Source organism: Mobula birostris, chromosome 25 (assembly GCF_030028105.1).
Source record: "Mobula birostris isolate sMobBir1 chromosome 25, sMobBir1.hap1, whole genome shotgun sequence".
Lineage (NCBI taxonomy): Eukaryota > Metazoa > Chordata > Chondrichthyes > Myliobatiformes > Myliobatidae > Mobula > Mobula birostris.
In genome coordinates this window covers 23982426-24009308 of record NC_092394.1, presented here as the reverse complement: position 1 = coordinate 24009308, position 26883 = coordinate 23982426, and the positions used below count along the sequence as shown (strand labels likewise).

Here is a 26883-nt window from a genome sequence, read left to right as displayed (position 1 = left end):
GCCAAACTGGGAGAAAACTATCCATGAAGATCCATGAACATCAACTGGCTATAAACCAGCATGACCAACTCTCTCTAGTCCCTGCCTGCCAAGATTGAGAGGGGTACAAATTTGACTGGGTATCACTGAAAGTCACGGCGCATGCAAGTACGTGGCATGCAAGAGAATTCCGAGAAGCGTGGGTTTTCCGCAAACAATTTTGTAAACAAACATGTAGACCTCGATTCTATTTATGAGCCAATGCGGGCAAAATTCGCAACACAACCAATCAGCAACGAGATTTCCTTTCTAAATCACAATTAAGTTTCTGAAATGACGATCAATCAGCTGATTGATAAGTACATAGAGGCCAAGCACTCAGAGGACACATCACAATTAAGTCTCCTCATATGATGACAAAATGTTTGCAAGTAAATTGGCAAGATCGGAGAACAACTCAACCTACCATTGATCTTCTGAGCTACACACTTTCTGAATTATTTCCATTCCTTTTAACGTCATCGAGTCAACAGGACACCAAATTTCATGACATATGCCAGTGATATTAATCCTAATTTTTAAATCTGGAACATTTGTTATATTATTGTACAACATAAATAAATAAAAAAAACTCTGGGTATTAATAGGAGAAGTGTCCAATGGGTCCGGAAAATCTATTAGTCTCTTGCCTGACTGAAAGGATGATTTGTTGATTACAACTCATTACTAGGGTTGGGTTCAAAAACTAAAAATAATTAGCATTACTTGAGCACTAATTTATTACTCATACCCTTAAATTATATAAGAGTCTTACTTGCTGAATAAAATATGCATAGAAATATATCTGTTTGAATATAATTAAGGAGATTTTGGATCACCAGGTAATCTTCCATAGGTTGTAACGGAATGATTAAAAATGGCCAGCTTTTAATTATTACTGTGGAATAATGTAACGTCCCAATCAACTACAATAGTTATTTCATTAGCATGAAAACTAGTTCAAGCTCTGTTCCATATATGGATGGGGCCTTGCTGTACAATTCATATCCCATTTTCCAGTTATCTGACAAATTCTGCTTTTAGCTACATTAGATCAGTTTACACTACGCACAATCCCATTTTAGTCTTTATACTGTATTGCTGCACAAGCTTCCTTAGAGATTATTAGGAGAGGTTTTCATTAAGTATGGCTCTAAAAATGACTGTCACTCAAAAACACCAGAATGTCATAAATAATTTAAATATCCTGGAATTCTAAATAAAAATAAAATTGCATTTCATTTGTAAGGTCAGTACTATATTGGTCTTTGGTTGATAGCCACGGTGTACTACAGTGATGGCTGCTGGAAAGTGTTATTTTGGGAAGGACAGTCAGCTACAGAGATTGATCAATGAGAAAGCTTGATCTTACCTTGTTCAAGGCTCCAGCTCCGGTTAAAATGATGTGCGAGTTTTCCACTTGAATAGTTCTCTGCCCGAGTCTTACAAGGTATGCGCCAATGCCAATTGCACGGCAGGTGACCTACAATCAGACACTATAATCAGATAGCAGGTCTTGCAGCCAAAGCCTTCCCTAAGTGTCGCACATTGTTCAGATAAATTACCTTTTTGTCTTAAAAATACCTGTCGAGAATGAGAATAAGTAAAGCATTGAGTGTAAACATCAGTAATGAATTCTGTGACTAGTTGCATTATGGTCTGGTACGGCAATCTGAATGCACATGAAAGCAAGAAGCTGCAGGGAACAGGGGACTCAGCCCAATTTATCACTGACACATCTTTCCCCACCACTGGAATTGTCTCAAGGGGACAACATCTGTCACAAAGGACCCCATCGTACCACCTCCCACAGGACAGAAGATACAGAAGCCAAGTATCACACCACCAGGTTCAAGAACAGCTGCTTTCCTTCAACCATTCAGCTCTTGAACCAATCTGCACAGGCCTAATCACTACCTCAGTATGGCAAAACTATGACCACTTTGCACTATGATGGACATTATTTTTTATCTAATTGCATTCGTTCTTATAAAATTTGTGTATAATTTCTGTTTAAGTTTTTGATCTGAAGCTATGTACCTATGATGTTGCAAGTCTTTCTTAGCACCTGCGTATACATGCACGTGTGCATTTGACAGTAATCTCAACCTTGATTATGACTTTATTGAACACTGTCCCTTTAAGTAGATCTCTTTTCCTCCCAATTCCACCAAAAAGGCCTTAATTTTGCCCACTTATTAAAATGAAGTTCTCTTTTTGCCCTACCATAAGTCACCTGCTGATTCCTCATAAACAAAAGGCCATCCTCTCTGTGCAAGGACAATAACTTGGAGCGGGAGAGCTGCCTTGATCCCAATCCTGCTGAAGGAGGTTCAGCTCTCGTACTGTCCTCAACATCAACTGGACACCTATTATATCCCCAGTCAGGATGCAAACTGGTCCTTCAATTTCCCAAAATGCATTTCCCGAAAATTGTTGCGTGTTAAGGACAAACCCTTGAAATTTTTATTTGGTAATGGAGTACAACTTGACAATACACTGGTTTGCTAGTCGGAGCACATCACATAATCTTAAGAGTTCTGTAGAATGAATAACTTACGAAGTAGAGATGATGATGTAATTATATGATATACAAGAACCAGTCTGGGCACATCAATAACCCATAGACAGCAATGAGTTAGTGACCATTTACTGCTCTGCTCTTTCTCAAACAGTACCAAAAGATTGCCGAAATTCACCTCAGAATGCAGACCGAGCCCTCAGCACTTTATATCCAAATGAGTCTCTATCAGCTAGATATTGTGCTCAAGTCTGAGGGGTGAGAATTGAACTGATTAACCACCTTAGTCAGACAAGTTTACTATCAGTGAGCCAAAACCAGCACCAAGGAACATAATCTTTGCCGAAACTTGCTGAAAAAATTCAGGGGCATACCAAATTCATGGTGATAATTTCTTCATAAGCCAAGGATGATTCTCCCGCTATCATTCCTGATCCTCGGAGATTTTCAACTCCTAGGCCCTCTTCTTTCCCAATGATATCTGTTATTTTGTATCTGCAAAACAAGAAGCCATTATCACCTTTAGAGGAGGTTAGCAAGGAACTTAATCCATATTGAATCATGTCAGATTTAAATGTGGCTTAGGACTTTTAACATGCAACTAGCTCAAATATTGACGCAGTACAGCACAAGAGCCCATAGATCATAATGGGCTTCATTTTCTGCTTTTTCTATCCTTCACCCTACTCTCCCAAAGGTGAAGAGGCACAGTTCACTTGTTATAAGTCTCCGGTAACTCATTCAACTTATTCCTCATTTTATACTAGGTAAGAATGATATATAGATTTTATGAGCCTCTGTTGCTTCATTGCTAGCAGAAGCACTCAAACACTGGGAATTGAAATTAATAGCAACAGCATTCCCCTCCCATTAAAATACCGAAGTTGACTACAGATAGATCAATAACAGACAGCTAGTATCAACATTGCTAGAACAAGTAACCTGACTCAATACAAATTCCTACGCCATACACCACCTGGCTGAGTTTGCTGAGAAGCATTCCACAGAAGATGCACTAAACAAGGTAATTACTGAACAAAATATGTAATCTGCATATACACAGAAGAACCACAATATAAAATTGTGCAATCCTCTGGTGATACTTTAAATTTAGATTACCAAATTATTCCCAGTATCAATCTGCAATCAATGCAGTTACATAGCTCGAAGCACCTCTGCAGATGTGATCTGTATTTGGAGCAGCAGCAACGTCTAAACTGTATCAAATGCTTTTTCAGTGTTCAAAGTGGAAAATATTATATAACTAAAACAATATTATACGGAGCCTTTGCAACTTCAGCGTCAATATCAAGGATTAACTTCATTTGCCATGTACATTTACATGTATTAGGAATTTGCTGTAGTGTGTTGGATGGCGTAACATGCAACAAAAAACATTTGACAGTTATAAAGAATAATGAATTATATAAGAAAATTAAAGTTAGAGGTTAAAGCACAGCAACTGAATCAAATGTGCATAAATACCAGTTTGTATTTACAACATAAACAACATAATGAAATGTGGTTTAACGTATTTACAGTGCAGTGATGTGGGTAATGTATAGATGGGGGAAATGAAATTTACCTTGACTCTCCTTCATCCTCAACATGTTCACAATGGACAGAGTTCAGGGCACTGACCTTCTTATAGTCCTGGGGTGTGAGGTACAGGTATTTGTATCCCTGCAGATATAAAACAATAAGTACATATGAAAAAGCCAAAAGATTGTTCTACTGCAGCCCAGATTTAGAGGCTATAATATTGAAGATTGCAGCCTCTAGCTGAGTGGTTTCTATTTACAAAGGCTGATTTCTCATTATTTTTTTTTTAAATATTGATACTAACATTGGGCTTTTTAAGTATTTAAATAAAACATATACTGCAAATTATCAGAATTAAAAAGACAGAAATTTTAATAGCGTTCCATTATATTGTTTGTCAATCTTTATTCAAACATATTAACAGAGTAGTCAAAAATTCAAACCACTTTTATCAAAACTCTCCCAATATACTGTCAACTAGGAATAAAATTGTTAAGAGCTTGAGAAATTATAGTTAAATAGAAATTTGAACACAACCACTGTAATGTATTCTGAGCCATTCTATATGCTCTCAGGTAAGCGTTAATGGTAGAGGATGTTAAACTAGCAGCATTCCTATCAACTGCCCTTCGGTCTGCTCTTTCCTGCAACGTAGTGATATCTTTAAATGGTAACTTCCTTCCGGAGTCCAGTCCAAGCAAACGCTCCTGATTTACAATCAGAGACAGCTCAGCACAGTAGACACTGAACAGACAGTACAGATTTTAAATCAGTAGCCTGCATCAGGACTAAAGACAGGAGAGTGGTTCCCTCTGAAAACCTTACCAGATATAATTGGCTGTATAAAAAGAATGGATATAAAGTACATTCTGCTGGAGCTGACTTGAAGCCGTAATTAACACTGATAATGTTTATAATTTTTGTTTGGTACGTGTCGGGGAGGTGGTGGTAGGAGGAAGGTTTGAATGAAATTTGAGGTCCAACCAGTTGCATACAGTACACAATAGAGGTACAGGATCTGGCACAAGTAGTGTGGGAAAAACATAACCATAACGAGACACATCTGTGTTGCATTCCTGGACTCCTTTTGGCACCGCTTCTCCCACTCTCAGACTTTGAAGACCAGAATGCAATACCCATGTCAGAGTACATTCCAGGTATTACTTAAAAGAAATGCAGATTCATTACCCCATGGAGGGTTAACCATAATGAATTTGTCATTCTAACATCAAGCGGTTCTTCAGAATCATGAAGAAAGACCCATGAAGCTTGTAGGCTGCAAATTCAATGTAGCTCTTAGGTTTTATGTGACGTAGAAATTACTGGTCTATTCCAATGACTGGCAGTCACTCCTGGCCCTAGTTCTCTACACTCAATTCAAAGAGTTTCATTTATATGGCAGTGCTATTTTGATATTCAACTTTGCAGCAGAGTATTCCAATAATGATGTCCTGCTGAATGAATCTTTTAAAATCAGACATATCCAATCAATTCAATGAGCATCAAACTGAAAAAATCACTGTCTTTACTTTGTAATTCAGGTACAAGAAATTTATTTATATGGACATCATAATCAGATGTGCCAACTGTAACAGTAATCATAAGCAAATTGCCACAGTTATCAATTCTAAGCTAATACCTACCTTATAAGGGTCAGTAGGATCTTCCCATGCTACATGAAACATGTGTCGAATTTCCTCTGCCAATCCAATCCTTGCCCCACTGTTGGCTGCAATGTATATGCGCGGGATGCCTTTGGTTCTGGCAAGTTCTGAAGCTCGGAGAAACAAGAGGTCCTCCTGTGGCCCAAAGGACCCAATCTTGTGCGTGATGTCATTGCTTATGACAATGATGTCACGACCATCTGGGCATTCTGGTGACTTCAGGTGCATCTTCCAGGCCACCATACCAATCTGGAAAAGAAACAATCAATCCCAATATACTAGGTTAGCAAGTGTTCCCAACAGTATTAAGATTTTTTTTTGTTTCAAATGCTCTCAAAGAAGGAGCAAATTTGCTTGTAAATGAAAACTTGTCACATTTTAAAGCATTTCACAATGAACTACCTTTCAAATACGGTCAATGTCAAAGCAAGGATTGGGAACATGGCAAGGAAACTGTGTAAAGTGTAAACCAATAATTGGCCAGTGATGTGTCTGGCAATGAAAATGGATGTCAGAGAACGTGGCAGGAGATTCACAGCTTTTTAAGTCCTTTGGTCAATCTTATAGATAATAGGATGAGTTGAAATTTGAATTTTGCATATTATATTTGACGTCCTTTTGATGTTATAAAAATCAGCAACATCACAACCACTCTATAATCTTGGATTCTGAACTCAAATCCTGAAACAGTGCTTGATTCTACATAATTTCAACCAGGAATAACTATGAACGAAATGAGTGCTTTTGACTTTGAGATTTTTTTTGCTGAAATATGTAGGAAAAAATCTGTGATTGCCTATTACATTTTAATCTCAAATCCAAAATATGCATATAAAACATGTACTATGTTACATTGTATTTTAAAATGTAATAGGACTGTAATTTTAATTTCTCCTCTTAGTCCTTCAAATGCTTAAAACCTGAACCCTGAAATTTCTTCCCCAGATTTCCCCACATCACATTCCTCCTTGAAGGTGCAAGTTGAACTTCCACCCAAACCAAGATTTGGTCATCTGTCTCATCATCAGCCCATGCAGCAGTGTCAAAACTTTGCATTGCATTGTTGTGAAGTACCTTTTGATGGTGCTTCACGGCACTTTTGGAACATATTTTGCTCTATTATCACCATAATGATAACTCCCTCTGAAGAACAGGTGCTGGTAGTGTGTATTAGAATGACAGTCTGCAATCCGCACTCCCATTACAACTCGGAGGAATAGCTTACCGACAGAAGCCTTAGATCATTTGTTCATTCAGCTAACCAAATATGGTTGGTGCTTTATTTGAAGAGATGAAAAAGTTGTGGGCGGAGGGAATGGAAGGAGGGAAATTGTGTAAAAGCAACCAAATCTCAGAACTGTGTATGATGTTGACAAAGGGATCACCCTATTCCAATGAGTTACTGATCAAATATCTCATGTTGAAGGGGAGTGCAAAAAGACAATTATTGTCCAAATATTTTACTGTGAGCTTTAATATTAAATCTGAAAGACTATTAGCATTAATCATTTGAGTATAAATGTTAGTAAGATTTACATTTGATCTCTATGACCTTGGCCAATACCAGTTCATCCCACTCCCGAATTAAAAGTCTAATACTTAGTTATACATGCACCACTACGATAAGGGAATGTGTACGGAAAATGAGGCAGCAGCTGACTGTCACTTTTTCCAAATGAAGTGCTTGGTAATACTGCCCATCTAAAACAAAAACGCAAGGAGGACGCTGGAAAGTGAATAAATATCAGCAAGAAATCACGTCTTTCAAGAAAACAATATACTACCTTGAGATTCATTTTCTTGCAGGCAAATATGAAAGTTCCAGTAGAATTTAGGGAAACTATATGTAAACAAAGACTGACAAATAACCAATATACAAAAGACGACAAATTGTGCAAACTAAGAATACGAGTTGTAGGATTTCTTGAAAGTGAGTGTGTAGGTTGTGGAATCAGTTCAGAATTGAGGTGACTGAAGTTATCCACAGAAGAAACAGGAGGACAGAGTAGTGTGGCGTGTGTCCTGGTTAACCCCTTCTGTACCGGATGCAGAGCTCCAGATCGACGGGTTTACTATACACCGTCAGTCTCTCAAAAGCAGAGGTGGAGGAGTATGCCTCATGATCAACTCTTCTTGGTGCACAAATATATCAGTGCTGTCCCAATTCTGCTCACCAGACCTGGAATATCCTGCAGTTAAGTGCCATCCATTTTACCTACCACGGGAGATGTCCGTGATCATTTTGGTAGCAGGATACATTCCACCTCAGGCCAATGTCAATCAGGTTTTAGATGATCTGAGCAATGGGATCAACATGCACGAAACAGCACACCCTAATGCCTTCACCATCATTTTGGGAGATTTTAACCAGGCCAGGCTGGAAAAAAAAAATCACTAAGCAACTACCAACAGAAAACTTGCAATACCAGAGGAAACAACACACTGGACCATTGTTACACCACCATCAAGAATGCCTATTGTGCAATTCCACGCCCTCACTTCGGGAAGTCTGATCACCTGGCTGTACTTCTACTCCCAGAGTATAGGCAGAGACTGAAGACTGCAGCACTAGCAGTGAGGACCAAGAAGTAAGAACACATACCAATCCTCGTAGAGGGATCAGAAGTGGAGAGAGTGAGCAGCTTCAAGTTCCTGGAAGTCAAGATCTCTGAGGATCTAACCTGGTCCCAACATATTGATGTTGTTATAAAGAAGGCAAGACAGCAGCTATCCTTTATTAGGAGTTTGAAGAGATTTGACATGTCAACAAATGCACTCAAAAACTTCTACAGTTGTACTGTGGAGAGCATTCTGACAGGCTGTGTTCACTGTCTGGTATGGAGGGGCTACTGCACAGGAGCGAAAGAAGCTGCAGAAGGTTGTAAATCTAGTCAGCTCCATCTTGGGTACTAGCCCACAAAATACTCAGGAAAACTTTAGGGAGTGGTGTCTCAGAAAGGCAGTGTCCATTATTAAGAACCCCAGCACCTAGGGCATGCCCTTTTCTCACTGTCACCATCAGGTAGGTGGTTCAGAAGCCTGAAGGCACTGCCATCCAATTCCTAAATGGACACTGAAGCTCACTACCTTACTTTTTAAAAAAAATACAGTGTTTCTGTTTTTGCACATTTTAAAAAATCTATTCAATATATGTAATTGATTTACCTATTTTTTTTATTATTTTTTTCTTTTCTCTGCTAGATTATGTATTGCATTGAACTGCTGCTGTTGAGTTAACAAATTTCATGCTACATGCCAGTGATAATAAACCTGATTCTGATTCTGCTGCAAATATACCACAGTCAGAATAAGATATTCTATAGGGGAAACATTTCTCATTCAGAAAACTAGCAGCATCATGGAAACGAGCTTCCTAAATAGATATTTGTTTGTAAATCCACTTACCTCAGATATTACCTAAAATTCTTCGTTGGTAATTTTTGCTTTAAAACTAGTATGTCTGCACTTTTACCAGATAAACATAACCTGGATGTTACAAATATAACAAGGCATTTTTTCAAAATTTCTAAATTGAGGCTGAAATACTTTGATCCAAAGTGGCACCATCAACAAAAGAAAATAAACAAAAAAAAAGAATGCACTTACATAAGTAAAAATGTCAGTTTTCCAACAGGACATCAGAGAGTTCTGCTTCAGTTTTTCATGAAGCTGAACTATTTTGTAGTTAACGCAGTCCCGTTTTTACCAGCAACCTGCTCCCTCCCCCTGCCACCACACCTAATCACTCCAAATGCCCAAAAAAAACTACAGACAACTCAACCTTTAGTAGTAGGATGATGTGCCACCTACAGGAACAACAGGAAAGTACACCTGGAAAATTCATGACCTGGTATCAAAATATTAATCACCTCCTGCTTTCCCTTCCCCAATTTAATGGGACCTGCAACATGGCTAGGAAAAAAGATTTTCAGCAATTGTCTGGAAGCTGCACCAAAAATGTCTGGCATACAAATATAACAGCGTTTTAAATCATGGGAGGTGCCTTGTTTTGTTTTGCTGCTGTCTTCTGCTGAAAATTTGTGGGCATGCTGTGTTGTGAGTTGCCCCCACAACACAGTCTAAGGTGTGTTAGTTGTTAACGCAAACAACACATTTCACTATATGCTTCGATGTACATTGTGATAAATAAATCTGATTCTGAACCTGAATATAACTTGGTCAAGTACAAAGGTTTGATTTCAGACCCAAACAGTTCACCAGGCAATGTTGCTAACCATTGCATTTTAACATGGTTTGAAATATACATTACACAATCATTAAGAGGTATCTTTACAATTGGTAATTCAAAAGTGGTTGACAAAATGATCTGATAACAGTTATTACTACTTTTTGAATGTCATTTCACTGCATATACAACATGATCCCTGTCAAGCCTACTCTTCCATACAGTTGCAGAGTCCTACTTTCACATTTGGTTGAAGTTCTGTTGAGTTTCTGTAGCCAGCTCTCCAACCACCTCTTTACCTCTAAGCTTGACCCCTGCTCCAACAGCCTTTCCGTTTTCCCTAGAAATAGCATTTTCACCTTTAATCTTCTCAGAACCAATTCCCGCTCAAGTTCCGTGTATAACATTCAATTAATATTAAAATAAAATATTATTTTAGGGAAATGACATGTTGGTTCAGAACCAGTTGTTATCACTGGTACCAGTGGCAAACAAGTGCCTCAATTTACACATTCATGCTCTAATCCTTCAGTGTGTATTTGTAGAAAACCAGAAAACTTACTTCAAAAAATGAAGAATCTATTCAATTGAAGTATGTTCTTTCCTCAAATGATTTACAAAGAAGAACGAAACATACCCAAAAGTCAAAAGAGAAACAAATGGACTCTTCCAGTAGCCATCATGAAAAACATGTGATTAAAAGGTTAACTAAAAGTCAGCTGGACATGTATACAAAAGGTTTAAAAGGGCATGGGCCAAATGTTAGCAAATAGACCTGGCTTAGATGGTAATCTTGGTGAGCCTTTGCCAGCTGAGTTGAAGAGCTCATTTCTATGCAGTATAAATAATCACCACTCATATTGACTATCTCTTCTTTCAGTTAGTCCTGACGAAGGGTTTCGGCCCGAAATGTCGACTGTACTTCTTCCTATTGATGCTGCCTGGCCTGCTGCGTTCCACCAGCATTTTGTGTGTGTTGCCTGAATTTCCAGCATCTGCAGATTTTTTCGTGTTGTCTCATATTGAGATTGCTTCCAATAAGGAACAGAGTATGCAATATGATTCTTCTCATTAACTAGTGACAAAAAGCAAAGGCGCCACTTAAACAAAGGAACAGGAGCATAAATTGGGTTAAGTAAATGAGAATAACAATCTCTTTTTGGAACAAAGGAGAATGAGAGGTGACATGATAGGTGTACAAGAGGCATTAACAGAGTACCTAGCTAGTGCCTTTTTCCCATGGTGGCAAGGGTTAATATGAGAGTATTAGGGGAAGTACAGGGAGATATCAGCGGTGGGTATTCTTTTTGTATGCAACACACCACTAGGGGTGGTGGTAGAGACAGATAAATTAGGGACATTTAAGAGCATCTTAGGCTCATAGATGAAAGCAAAATGTGAGGGGTGTTAAGAGGTAGATTGATCTTAAGAGTAGGTTTAAAGGTAGGACAGAATGCTAGGCCTGTACTGTATTGTACTGTTCTATGTTAAATTGTGGCTTATACTGTGAGTACAAATCAGATTTAAATGTTCAAGGACTCAAGATCCTTTTGAAAATACAAAGCAGCTAAACATTTATTATCCTCTGCAATTAAAGATGCATCAACAAATACATGACTCTGGAATGTACAATTTTTCAGGAAAGCAATTTTGCCGGTGAGTCATCAAAAAAAAACAACACATCCATGTTTGTACTGCAAGTGCAATTTTGGATCCCCATTATTAACTGCTGTTTGCTCATTATATCTCTTTGTGAAAATTTTATTACACAGTGTTCCTGACATTACTTGCAAAACAATGGGTGATTTTTTTCAGTTACACAGTCAATTTTGATGCAAAGTCAAAATTGTTTCCTATCAATAGAAAATGTATCATTTTAACAATAACTCAATCTAAAGGAAAGTGACTGGATCAGATTCGACATCCTGTTAACTATATACCTGTCAGATTTCTGCCCTTTTGAGTTAGACCAAAATCTTTGTCAAAGTGAACAGTATATATAATTAGCTGGGTCCTGTGAATATAATTTGTAATCTGGCCTGCATCTTGAGATAAGAATTGTTTAGCTCAACCTATCCGTTCTCGGTATCATCTACTTATTCACTTTTTTAAAACTTACTATTATACGGTATTATTTATTTATTTTTTTATTTGCACTATTTGTCTTCTTTTGCACATTGTTTGTCAGTCTTTATGGAGTTTTACACAAATTCCATTGTATTTCTTCATTTTCATGTAAATGCCTGCAAGAAAACGAATTCCAAGGTCGTATTTGATAATAAATTGATTGAACATTGAAACGTTGACCATTACCGTAAATTCTGGTGTATAAGCGACTTGGAGTATAAGCCCACCCCTTTTGTAGAGGTTTTGGATCAGGGAGGGAAGTTTTGGATTAGGTTCCCAATGGTAAAGAATCCTCTGAAATGTAACCCCCGTGAGACCATTTAGCGCCCATCGTAATCTCGTTAAAACATAACACGGGGTGACGGGATCAGTACGTGTACTCAGTATTGAGTTTGTGACCACCATGTACAAAAGATTAAAATGAATGCAATATAATGCTGGCTTCAAGCTGAAGGTTGTCGGTTTTGCTAAAGGAACGAATAAGTCTGCAGCTGCTAAGAAGTTTAGTGTAAATGAGAAACAAGTGAGAGAGTGGAGAAAGGCAGAGGACACGCTGAGGGAAATGCCAAAGACGAAATGTGCAAACCGCAGGAAAACACGCCAGTGGCCAGAACTGGAAGAAAAAGTTTTAGAGTGGGTGAATCACCAGCAATCGTCTGGATACATTGTTACCAGAGAAATGATTCGAGTTCAACCGTTGAAATGAGCTGAAAAACACCGTGAGGTCAGCGAAAATTTCAAAGCTACGTGAAGTTGGTGCACCCGATTTATGAATAGACGTGATCTTGTGTTGAGACAAAAAACAAAGATTGCTGAGAAGTTGCCGAGCGACCTTGAGAATAAGATTACAGCTTTTGTAATCAAGCATCAAAAGGCACATTCTTACTTGCTCTCACTGATTGGTAACATGGACGAGACACCAACGTTCTTTGACTTTGCTGGCAACCGCACTGTCAATCAGAAGGGGGAGAAAACAGTCCTTGTCAAAACAACTGGGCACGAGAAGCAATATTTTACTGTCATGTTTACGTGTATGGCTGATGGGACCAAACTACCACTGATGGTGATTTTTAAGAGGAAAACATTCTCAAAGAAAGAAAAATTCCTGCAGGGTTTTGTTACTTATGTTCAAGAACGTGGCTGGATGGACGAAGCGGGTTGCTTGAAGTGGGTTAAAGAGGTGTGGCGTCAATGTCCCAAAGGTTTCAGGAAGGAAAAGGCTCTACTTGTCTGGGACATGTTCAAAGCGCACTTGTCAGGTGAGACAAAAGCATCATTGAAAGCTGAAAATACATTGCAGTCATCCCCAGTGGTTTGACATCCGTGCTGCAGCCACTAGATGTGTGTTTTGTAGATCTTTTCTTTTGTGTAGATTTCATAAGCGTTTGTATTTTCTTTTGCATTTGACTCAAAAACAGCCAATAAATACGACCTGCCTTTCATGTACAGGTATTAGTTTTTCCAAAATTGGCACCCTCTGTATAAGCCAACCCCCTAATTTTAGGAACAAAATTTAGGGCCAAATTCTTGGCTTATACACCGGAATTTACGGTATTTGCATTTCCTACAACTGCAATCTATTCCAGTCCAATTGCTGAAATAGGTCTAGAGTTTTCTTCATGTCTGTTGTATCAAGGAGTTTTGAAATTCACTCAAACACACAAGTTTTTCATGAAAAATTAGTTATGCAGGTCCAGTCACACTTGAATCCTGAAACTTTCAATGCTGCTGACACATCCAATTCATTTCTTGAAAAATACCCTGCAGACACCCAGCAGATGGGTAAAAACTTCTGACTTCCTACTCTGAAGAATAATTAATGAAGCAGATGAGTTTTTGGAACTGGTGGTTTTCATGGAAGATAGCCTTAAACTCAAATTTCTTTGATTATTTGAAAGCAAATTCCCCTGCTATGAATGCAAGATACAAACTCGTGTCTTTGGATCAATAGTCCAGAGCTCTGGCTGCTAACCAGCAAGTTAACCATGAGAGGATGAGAGGTGACCTGATAAGAGGTGTACAAAGTGATGAGAGGCATTGATTGTGTGGATAGCCAGAGGCTTTTCCCTAGGGCTGAAATGACTAACAAGAGGAGGCATAGTTTTAAGGTGCTTGGAAGTAGGTACAAACATTTGTACAAGGGGGATGCAAGAGGCATGTTTTTCCCACATAGAGAGTGGCAGATGCATGCAATGCACTACCAGTGAAGGTGGTAGAGGCGGATACAATAGGGTCTTCAATGAGACTCTTAGATATGTACATAGAGCTTAGAAAAATACAGGGCTATGCGGTCGGGAAATTCTAGGCAGTTTCTAGAGTAGGTTACATGGTCGACACAAGATTGTGGGCCAAATGGCCTGTAATATACTGTAGATTTCCATGTGCCTTACTGTCATCGAGATGTAGCACAGAAACAGACCTTTTGGTACATCAAGTCCAGACTGATCACAAACCACCAGATTTCACTAATCCTACATTAATTGAACACTGTCATCTCTATCTCCTCCCCCACCCTCACCTCACTGCCAAGATTCCACCACTATCAGTGGCCTGTTGACCTGCCAACCCACATGTCTATGGGATATGGGAGGAAACTACAGCACCCTGAGGAAACCTACACGGTAAAGGGAGACCATGCAAACTCCACACAGACAGAATCCAAGGCCAGGCTTGAACTCAGAACTCCGTCGCTGTGTGGCAGCAGCTCTGTTAGCTGTACTGCTGTGCTGCCCAACCTCCTCAAAGCTTACTCACTGCCCACGTGCACTGCATTTCCCAGCTACCCACTCCACTATCCTGTTAATGAATTCTCATCAATCTGTCAAGCACACATTTTCCTTGCTGAAATTTGTGTTGGCTAGATCTAATTATTTTTGTTAAGCTTAGATATTTAAAGAATTTAAAAAGTTCTCCCCAAAACTGATACTGGACAGGACTGTAATAACCCAAGATAGCCCCACCAGCCCTTTGAAAACACATGCTACATTCTTTAATCTTGAATTCTTTAACATTTGTACATCAGACATTCAATGCTAAATTGAAATACAAGTTTATTGACCTTCAGGATCCATCAATTAATTTTATGAGATGCTCATACTTTGTGTTTAAGAAGGTTCTGTAACATCTGCTTATCTAACTATTTCAATACTTAACACTTCATCAATATTCTTGGATGCACTAATATGAAAAGGATTAAGTAACTCCAGTGGGTAATTGTAGAGTTAACCATAAAATCCAACACAGAAGGTTAAGCATTTCGACTAAATGCCACTGACTTTCAAATGCCCCATATCCAATACCCCATTTCAAGAGTTCTTTTTATTATCTCATGGGCATATGTAATAGAAACTGCAACAGCCTGCATAACACCTTGAACCCTGTTAGACTATTCAATATCAATTGTCCTCTTTCTTGTCCACTTTCATGTCTATGCCCCAAATCCTTGAATTCCAAGTGTCCATCAGTCTCAGCCTTGAATTGAGCATCTACAGCCCTCTGGAACAGACAATTCCAAAAAATTCATGACTATCCAAGTAAAGAATTCTCTCTTCCTCTTGGTTTTGGATGGCAGAATTCTCATCCTGAATCCCTTCTCCTTCCTTTTGCCAGCTGAAGGAAATAGTTTTGCAGCATCTACCCTGTCAATCTTTCTCAGAATATCATTGAGAGGCATTTTAACTGTATTATTGCAGGAAACCTTTTTTAACAAAAGAAAATTATATGATACTTACTGTTACTTGATAGAAAAGCAAAGTAGCAAATTTATCAAAATATCTAAACTTGAATCTTTTCATGGATTTTAGAGCTTACAGAGCAACAAGAAAAACAGCAATCACAACAACCATTGCAGCAGGAATATTGGAACAATGTCATGAAATTATCAGGCAAGACTGAATGAGACCAATATTCTCATTTTCACATTTAGGGCAAGACTTTATTAACCATGTTTGAATATATCGGGATGAATTCACCATACAAAATACATTAATATAACGATATGAGAAACAAATTACTATTTTCCCTTCTCTCCTGTAGCTTGCCTGATTAACTTGTATTAAGGGCTGGGTGTTGATAAGCCATTAAAGTAATCCATTCAGAATTGGTAAACCTATAGAATAACTCACAACGCTAACTCCTTTAGAATTGTGAAACCTGTAGGGTAACTCACAGAGCTAACCCCATTCAGAGTTGGGAAACCAATTTAAGTATGCATACTCTCCAGGTGGAAATAACTAAAATTTTAGCAGTTCTCCTTGGAAGGCCAATGCTGACAACATGATTCTTGAATTGAATTTCTGTATGTTAAATGCTCTTCTGCACACCACTGTCATAACACATAGTTATTTCAGTTACAGTCACCTTCCTGTCAGCTTGAACCAGTCTGAACATTCTCCTCCGACTTCTCTCATTAACAAGGCATTTTGCCCACGAAACTGCTACTCTCTAGATATTTTTTTTTTGTTTCTCACACAATTCTCTGTGAACTCTAGAGCAGGAGCTGCCAACCTGGGGTCCATGGTCCATAGACCCCTCAGTTACTGGTAGGAGTCCATGGCACAGGAAAGGTTTGAAATCCCTGCTCTAGAGACTGCTGTGCAAGAAAATCCCAGGAGATGAGCAGATTCTAAGATACCTAAACCACCTCATCTGGCATCAAAAATCATTCCATGATCAAAATCACTTAGATCACATTTCCTCCCCATTCTGATGTTTTGTCTGAACAACAACTGAACCTCTTGACCATGCCTGCATGCTTTCATGCATCGAGTTGCTGGCACGTGATTGGCTGATTTGTTATTCGTATTAACAAACAGGTTTACCTAATAAATTAGCCACTGAGTGCACTTCTCCAACTAATGTGGCAACACCAGTCCTGAGATCCATGCCAACTGGATGTGTCAATTTAATGCCTACTGCATGAATAGTTCATACAGCAAATGAGATACAGCTTGGCTTAGATAATACCCTTAGGTCTCAGAAGATAATGGATTTAAAGTACACTTGAACATGAGCATATAATCATTGCTGACAATTTACTAAGTGCTAAATAAGTGCTGCCTTGCCAGAGATGTTGCTTTTTGGTCAAGATAAACAGAGTCAATTTGACTGTTTACGTAGAACAATTATTCTTCCAACTATTTAGACAATATTCATCACTTAATGAGTACCAGTAAAAATTAATTATCCTTCATTAATATGAAGGCAAGCTATGGATAGATTTTACAAACAGCTATTAAAATGTATTTAAATGAATGCAAAGTTATTTGAAAGATCTTTCTTTAATCTTTTCTTACCGATTTTTTAATACATAGTAAATATTTGGGGAAGTAATAGATTTTGACCAATGAGTGTGCGAAAATCTAACCTGGGACACTGATCTGCTTTAACAGGACTATTTCCCTACATTGAAGTGACCTCAGAGCACATCAATAAAAAATCATACAAAATTCCATATTACCATTTGTTTAAAGAAATAGATGCCCTTTAACAAATATTGTTCAACATTATCCTTAAAGCAAGCAGCAAATAAATTTCATTCAAATGACTAACACCAAATATGAGGTCAATCCAACTGCAACATGGTTTTGTGCAATATTCACGATGAATATGGAGAAAATAAAAATAAATAAAGGATTGTGGCTTATGAAGTGTTAAACACAACTTTATCCTCCTCATTTTTCTATCAAAAAATACTGCTTTGCTCATTAATTACTTCACTAGCGGCATAAACTAAATTCTATTTTATAAATGAGTTCTTTCTACCCGGAGCTTCTTTCTTTAATTAGGCCACCAAATCCTATTTTGGAGTTGTTGAGATGTTACAGCACTGCATTATATACTGCTTGCACAGCACCAAACAGAGCAAGTGGTACATGTTCACGTCCAGGCAGTACGATGCAGCTGGTAATTTCAACCAGGAGCCAACCTGACTCCTTTGGGAATTGTCCATTTTCCACGTTTTCATCAACAGCAGCACAGAATGACGATTCTGCAGCAGGGTTCACTTATTCACAGAGATATTGCACTTGGACATGGGATCAATATTAAAGTGCATAAGGGAATACATATATACACCCAGTGGCCACTTTAATAGGTACCTCCTGTACACCTGCTCACTAATACAAAATCTAATCAGCCATTTATGTGGCAGCAACTCAATGGATAAGAGCATGCAGACATGGTCAAGAGGTTCAGTTGTTGTTCAGACCAAACGTCAGAATGGGGAAGAAATATGATCCAAGTGACTTTGACCATGGAATGATTGTTCGTGCCAGACGGTGGTTTGAGAAATCGCTGATTTCCTAGGATTTTCACGCACAACAGTCTCTACGGTTGACAGAGAATGGTGCAAGAAATATAAAAACAAAATCCAGCGAGCAGCAGTTCTGTTGGTGAAAACAGCTCGTTAATGAGAGAGGTCTAAAGAGAATGGCCACACAGTAGATAGCAAATCCATCCCGCTGGTGTCTGAGAGCTTGTACGTATGGACTGTACACAAGTCGGTTCAAGCTGACGGGAAGAAATTAAGATCATGTTAAGGAGGACAGGCAGGAATGGGCTGCCTGTAAGCCTAATTTTAAGAGGGATAATCATTTCTGTGATGCCATCATGGCCTTCCATTGATGATAGTTATTCGTGAAACTTTCGCCAATTTATTCACGCTTTCAAAGAAACAAATCCTACCACGGTCCCATTCAATAGCCTTCTTATAATCTTATAATGCACAATTATTGTGATTTTCAACTAAGTCCCTTTCCAACCCAAAGACATTTAACAACAAAGCCCTTGTGGATCTTTCAAACAGCTCAGGTAACCTTTGACACCTTTACTAATCAAGAATCAGTCAACCTCTGCCTTAAATATACCAAATCAATTGTGCTTCACAGCTGTCTATGGCATCGTAGACAATAAGGTACTTTAGAACTATAGCACCCATATGTCACATTTTTTAAAGTTCTAAGTACCACTGGCAAGGCCAGCATTCATTGCCCATTTCTATCCATTCCTGAACCTGGGCTCCAGCAGACATTTGGAAGAATCACATGGATGGGTCTGCAATCAAAATCAAATATACTAATTTGCAGACCACCGTAAAGTCGGCAGATTTCCTCTCCTCTTTTTATATACTTTGTCACCAAACAATTGATACTAGAGCGTACAATCATCACAGCCATATTTGCGACAGTTCAAAGATATGAGGGACAGATTTTGTGGATGATATTCCTAAAGAGTTAATTGTTCTCTCCACCACCACCCCCCCCCCCATTCTAGTTTACTAATTATTGAGTGAGTTTATATTTACAGTTGCTGTGATGGGATTTGAACTTGCTTCTCTAGATCTCTGGATCAATAGTCCAGTAATTCAACTAAAACGTTTGTACAAGATCTAGCCACATCTAGATCTTGCACAGACGTCAAATGAGATAAATAACCACAAAAGTCTCTGGTGGTTTTATCCACAGATAAATAATAGGCGTTACATAAATAAATCTCTTTTTACAAATAGTATCTTGAGTTGTTTGTTTTTAAATCAATGGTCATTGGTTTACATTTCATTCAAAAGAAAATTCCATTGAAATACAACACATTTCACTGCTGCAATGTCTGGATGACACGCACTAGCCTGTGCACTGACTCTTACAGCCAGAACATTCTATAAAGATGAGAGCGCTTGTTACAGAGTCAAGTCAATCTGTGTGGTTACCACCTGCAGAAATACAGTGCAAGATAGTGAAATCCAACCTTCATGAAGGCAGTTAGCTACCAGCAGTGTTTTATGTCCACCTCTTTTCTGAAAGCTGTAACAAAATTATCAGCACAAGAATGAAAACAGACTTCTCTAAAATTATGAGGAAACCTTTTCCTGTGGCAAAATGTGCATGGGAATAAATTATTTTATAAAATTGTTATTTTAAAATTTGTCACACACTCTTTCCACATCTAATTAATCTTGCATTTATTATATTCTCCAGGGAAGCGAATTTGCCAGCCTAGCACAGTCTGACCTGCACACCACTAATATGATTGACTCTTAAGTTCCCTCTGAAGTGGCCTAACAAGCCACTCAGCTGTACCATAACCATTGCTTTGAAAGAGAGAAAGAACAATACTGGATGGACCATTATCAAACAAGGTATCAAATTTTGGTACAGTTGCTTTCAGCAAAATCATTCTCAATAAATTATATCTTATAATCAATGTGCCAGACTCTTTCATATAATCTCTGAGTGGACCAGCAAGAGAGATTAACCAAAGGGGATGGTAATGTGATATACAGGAACATGTAATTATTGCAAGTCTTTAACATCGACCCCATAAGTCTCATGGTATCTGTTCCTATATAGGCAAAGAAGAAATCTATCCCCTTAACCAGCTATCGTCCTCCCGTAGCTGAACATCAATGCCCTTTCACATTGAGCAACATTTGGTCGTAGCATCCAAAGTATCGTGAGCATACAATATCCTCTGGGTGGGAAATTCCAAGGCTCATCACCAAGGCAGCTTTAGTAGCATCAGTGGTAATCAAATTGGGGTCAAATCCTAAAGAACAAAGCTGTCAGATTAAGTCTGCAACAATTCACAAATGAAACACCAGACATAAATCAATTACCTAATCCTCACCAGTTCCCCGATAACAGATGTACGGCTCACGAAAGCAATGGTGGAGGTGACCACCACACAGAGCCTGTGAATACAAGCTCCTTCCTTCATAAGTACACCTGTGTTGCACTGCTTACAACTACGTTCATGCTGAATGGCATCACCTCCAGAAGCTCAGAACGAGGCATCCATATGCTGCCATGAACCCAGAGAAGAAATGTGTTTACTGGCACGTTCTCATAGGCAAAATATCCTCACTATTAAGACAGGTGATCACCTCTGGTTTAATGAGGTGTGCAAAAGGTCATGCCAGTTGCAGCACCTAGATCTTAAAAATGAGATACCACCCTGATGAAAGTTCAATGTAGGTAGATAAATCTTCTCTCATTCTCTGCAACTCTGAAGAAAGCAGGCCTACAAAGCAATTAAACACAGACTCAATTCTTCTGACATAGGAAACCCATGACTCCTGGTGCCAATCAACTGAATCTACATTGCATTCCACTCATGGCAAATATGAAGAAGAAGAATAGCCCTTAACTGGGCAGTGGAGTTATCGGGGCACCGTCATGACGGTGTTTCCGCAGCAAGCTTTTCTTGTTTTTACGAGGCCGAGTTGCTAGCTCGACGCTCAACCTGACTTGAATTCGAACTCGGGAACTTTCACTCCGGAGTCCGGTGCTGATATTATTGCGCCACCAAGTGGGACTCAAGGCAAATATATTCAGGGCGATTTACAGGGGCTAATGAACCTAACAAACTGGGATGTGGGAGCAACCAGAGCACAGAGAGGAAACCTGTTTGGATCACAAGGAGAATGTGCAGAATTCAGCACATGGATTCAGGATTGGACCTGAGTCGCTGGTACTGAAAAGCAGCAGCTGTACTCGCAGAGCCGCTGACCTGCCTCTTTTCCCATCTTACAGCTATATATGTATTATGAGTCATGATCGATCCCATTAAACACCAACAATAACTTTTCCATTGTTTACTCTGTAATTCAGTTGCCCCAAGTCTACTTGAGCTAAACTGCTTCAGCAAAGGAAGGAGAAAGAAGAACCCTTGAGGTTTAAGTGAGGAGACCAAATCTGTGTTCAATACTTTAAATGCTATCACATCACAGACCTTTATAAATGAAGTTGCAGGACATAGCCAAGTACATAGGTGACGAGTGAGCTGCATTTAAGTGGATTACAAAAATGGTAAATCAATTCTGTATAAACTCAAATTCATGAAGTTTTGGATAATGGAAGCCTGAACAAGAAAGTGTTGCAATAATCAGGTCTGGAGCCAACAAAGGATGAAGAACAGTAACAGTAACAGATAGGCTCAGCTAGGAGCTAAAACAAGTGATATTACTTCCACGAACACAGGTCTTTGTTTTGAGAACACTTGGTGCAGAAACTTGCCTCAGGGTCAAAAAGAAAGCCAAGGCTGTGAATTGCCTGTCAGCCTGCAACGGTGACTGGGTAAGTGAAAGAGAAACACTAGCGAGAAAGTGGAGCTTGGGAGGGAAAAGGGAGCTCGTTCGGAATTGGATGCCAGACAAGCGGCCTCTGAATGCAGATGTAGTGGATGGTCAGAGACAGTCAGTGGTGAGGAAGCTGTCTGTGTGTATTTGAAACTGGATCTCAGTCTTCAAATAATGCTGCCAAGAGCTGCAGGCAGATAAGAAAAGTATGTGGTCCAAGAGTAAATTGATGAAGAACTCCTGAGATATTGACTCTGGCACAATAAAAAGAAAGGTTAATTGGATCAGTGATGAGATAGGCATGTCAATTAACGCTGAACAGGATATCACACGTAGTGTATGAATAATTTGGTAAGATAACTCACCATTATTTCTGGCCAAATGGGTTTTTATATTTGGTATCTGGGTAAGCTCTATAAATACGATGATCTATAAATAATGTGATATTTAGAAATGTACACAGTAGTGCAGCTTTGGCGCAACTAATCTTTTATGAAGTTGTACCATAACCTCTCTTGAAAGTCGTGGGTTCCAGTCTCGGCCAAGGCAGCATATTGTGTCTTTGAGAAAGGCACCTAACCACACACTGCTCCAGTCCACCCAGCTGAAAATGGGTACCGGCAAAATGCTGGGGGTTAACCTCGCGATAGACTGGTGTCTTATCGGGGGGGAGGGGGGAGTCCCGTACTCTGTCGCTTCATGCCACAGAAGCCGGCATAAGCACCGGCCTGATGGGCCACAAAGCTCGGGACAGACTTTAACTTTAACCATGACCTCTCTACTTTTATTTTCTATGTTCCTACTAATGAAGACTACCATTTTGAATATGAGGGCCACAACTGCAGTGATGAAGTGATTTGAGAGGCTGGTGTTGAAACCTATCAGCTCCTGTCTGAGTGGCGACTTGGATCCACTCCAATTCGCCTACCAAAGCAACAGGTCTACAGCAGATGCTGTCTCATTGGGTCTTCACACAACTCTGGAACACCTGGACAGCAAAGATCTATACATCTTTGGATACTCTTTATTGATTACAGCCTGGCATTTAACACCATCATCCCCTCAAAACTAATCAGTAAACTCCAGGACCTGGGCCTCAGTACCCCCTTTTGCAATTGGATCCTGGATTTCCTCACTTATAGACCCCAGTCAGCTCAGATTGGCAAAAACACCTCCACAGTCTCCATCAGCACAGGAACACTGCAGGAACGTGTACTTAGCTCGCGCTCTACTCGCTTTACACCTATGACTGTGCGGCTAGGTACAGATCCAACACAATATACAAGTTTGCTGATGACACCACTGTAGTGGGCTGTATCAAAGGGGGCAATGAATCAGCAGACAGGAGGGAGGTTGAAAACTTGGCTGAGTGGTGTAATAACAACAACTTCACATGTCATTAAGACTACGGAACTGATTGTAGACTTCAGGAGAGGGAAACCAGAGATCCACAAGCCAGTAATCATCGGAGGATTAAGAGGTGGAGGGGGTCAGTTACTTTAAATTCCTGGGTGTCACTATCTCAGAGGATCTGTCCTGGACTCATCATATAAATATTATTGTGAAGAAAGCACGACAGCACCTCTACTTCCTCAGAAATCTGCGGAGGTTCAGTATGTCATCGGAAACCTTGGCAAACTTCTATAGACGTATGGTGAAAAATGTGCTGACTGGCTGTATTACAGCGCCTGGTATGGGAACACCACTGTCTTTGAACAGAAAATCCTACAAAAAGTAGTAGATTCAGCCCAGTACATCACGGGTAAAAACTTCCCAAACATCTCCATGAAATGATGCTGTAGAAAAGCAGCACCTGTCCTCAATATCCTCACCACCAAGGCCATGTTCTTTTCTTGCTGCTGCCATCAGGTAGAAGGTACAAGTGTCTCAGGACTTGCACCACCAGGTTCAAGAACAGTTACTACCCCTCAACCATCAGACTCTTAAAAAAGAGTTATTTCATGTTTGTTATTTATTGCTATTTATTTACATCTGCATTTGGAAAGTTTTATTTACAGTTTATAGTTCCTGATGTTTACAGTTACTGTTCCATAGATTTGCTAAGTATGCCTGCAGAAAAAGAATCTCAGGGTTGTATATGCTGACATGTACTCACAAAATAAATTTTACTTTGAACTTTGAGCATGCCTTCCGGTTTTCTTACACCTACCTCATTGCCACCAGGAAGCCTATTCAGCTGTACCAGCTGACCTTGACTGTCCAGCACCAACTCGGTGAATGTCAGAAGCTCTGCCGGCATGGAAGGTAAATCGGCTTGAACTTCCATTGAGGTCCATAGTTTGATCAAAGACTAAAAAGGTTAAAACAAAAGTGTTATCGATAAAGTAAGCAGCTTTGTATAAAACATTCCAAGTCAATGTCGTATTCAAAAAAATGAATCACTTTCTTGGTTCTTGTTTGTTTCATTACTTCACTTTAGGTTGAAAGAGGCTAGAACTGAACATTTTGCTCAGAATCCCCACAAACAGGCAGGTTTAGATGTCTACTACTCTGAATTGTTAAAGCAGGGGTCCCCAACCGTTTTTGCACCGCAGACCGGTTTAATATTGACAATATTCTTGCAGACCTGCCGACGGGGGTGAGGGGTGGTCAAGTTCAACAGTGCGTGACAGGGAATGAGGAAAGGTGCAGCTGACTCATATCGACAAATCATATCATTTCCTCGCACATGTTCGCGGCCCGCTTAGAGGACAGAGAATGAAGGCAGGTTTGTGTGTCAAGTCAAAGTTGCTGGAAACAGACACGTGGATGTGGATCAAATCTGGAATTGTTACTGAAAAGCTTATTGCAAAACATCTTGGTTATTATGAAAGTTTAGATATTAAAAAAGAGGGGGCTGCACCTATACAATACGCAGTTAATTCACTGAAGGATGGAGTAAAAAATGACAGAGGAACAAATAAAAAAATACAATTACATTCTGCTCAGACAACAATCTACTTGGCGACCTCACCTCGCTACGCTCCAAACAAAGAACCTTCTCCCGAATAACTCTTGAACTAGAATATTTAAACTTTGAAAATTATGGCATGTTGGCCACAGAGATAATGCCAGAGATGAAAATATAGATATGAAGAAACACACTATAGTGAGGACATTTCATCTGGATGAGTGAAAGTCATAAGCCAGTCGTGTTTGTCCAACAGTTATGAATTTTTTCATAACTTTGAAAATAAAATTATGAATATCTTTGATTAACTTGCAGTGAAGAAGCTAGCGATCATTAATTTAAAATTTCAGGATGAACTTTTTGAAGTGTAATGGAATTTGATTAGTTTTGCTGTGTGATGTGGTTCAGGGAGGATCATCACACAACTTGAGAAAAAGCTTCTCTAATACTTGAAGCAGAACTATCTGGAGAAAGAACAGGGCAGGATTACTTTTGTATTGTTCAAAAGCCTAGCACAGTCATGGTGAACTGTGTTGTTGTCTGTGTTGGAAATTTCTCTAGCTCTATGAAGAAACGTGAGCTTGCACAAAATTTTAAATTCTCAATTTTTCTAACAAATAGTTCACACTTCTCTTCACAACCCCCACTCTGAGTATTTCTGGACACATTTGAACTTCTTTCATGTCTGCAAATTCAGCAATATCTAAAACTGAACACTGGACAAATATATTGAGTGGGATTTTGAACTGGAAGAAAAGGGCATCATCAGAACCAAGCTTGTTCTTAGGTAATGGTGACCAAAATGTCCACTCCTTGAAGGGTGAGCAAGACTGGGATCTCTGAAGAACATTTTTCCCACCAGTTCAAAAACAAGTTTGCCATCTGGCTGGATGCAGGTAAACTGGCAGAAGTAGGTCTACACCGTTATTCCAATATTTACTTACTTAACGCATAGAAGGAAATCATTTGGCCTATGGAGTCTACGCCAGAGTAATCCAATTCCACCACATTTCCACAAAATGTCCCAATTCGTCTTTCTCTGCCTCTTTCTCGTGCCCATCAACTTCACTCTAATTCTCCTACTATACACCTTCAGTGGCAAACTCACGTGACAACCTGCACATATTGGGATGCAGGTAGAAAATGGAGTGCCTGGGGGAAACCCATGTGATTACAGTGAAACTGTGCACTCACACAGGCAACATCAGACGCCAAGATCAAACCAGTCTGTTGGAGCTATGGGACTGCAGCATTATTTGTTGATATTCATTTGATAATTCTCTCGTCATCAGAGATAGTTATCTTATAATTAACCAGACATTTTAATACTCTCAAATTGAAAACAGTCTTGTCCCATAATCAAGGGTTAGAATGACTGCTGACTACAGACGCGCAAACAGCTTCTCCTGGGTTGGACGACTGTCTGTGCGTGAGTGGGAACGAGGAGAGGAGCTTGTTTTGTTGTTCTGTTGTTGTTGCTTCTTGTGTTGTTCCCCTGAGCACTGTGGGCATACGATGTTGGTGCTGGAATATGTGGCAACACTTGCGGGCTGCTCCAGCACATCCTTGGGTTGTATTGGGTGGCAACGCAAATGACACACTTAGCTATATGTTTTAATGTACGCAAGACCATAAGACACAGAAGCAAATTTAGACCATTCAAGCCCATTGGGTCTGCTCTGCCATTCAATCATGGCTGATTAACCTTCTCAACCACATCTTCCTACTTTCTCCCGATAACTTTTAATGCCTGACTAATCAGGAACCCATCAACCTCCAATTAAATACCCAACAATCAGCCCTCCATAGCCATCTGTGGCATTAAATTCCAGATTCACCACC

General features: G+C 39.4%; 1 protein-coding gene across 2 annotated transcripts in view; it reads right to left on the bottom strand.

Moving 5' to 3' along the window:
• The window catches only part of acaca (acetyl-CoA carboxylase alpha), a 278119-nt gene that overhangs the window by 92949 nt on the left and 158287 nt on the right, over positions 1-26883 (bottom strand). For both annotated transcript variants that reach the window (XM_072243270.1, XM_072243271.1), the window contains 5 exons: positions 24301-24441; positions 5725-5994; positions 4125-4222; positions 2914-3034; positions 1391-1501 (listed from right to left, as the gene is read on the bottom strand). In XM_072243270.1, the coding sequence (XP_072099371.1) occupies positions 1391-1501; positions 2914-3034; positions 4125-4222; positions 5725-5994; positions 24301-24441 (741 nt within the window). The remainder of the gene's footprint in view (positions 1-1390; positions 1502-2913; positions 3035-4124; positions 4223-5724; positions 5995-24300; positions 24442-26883) is intronic.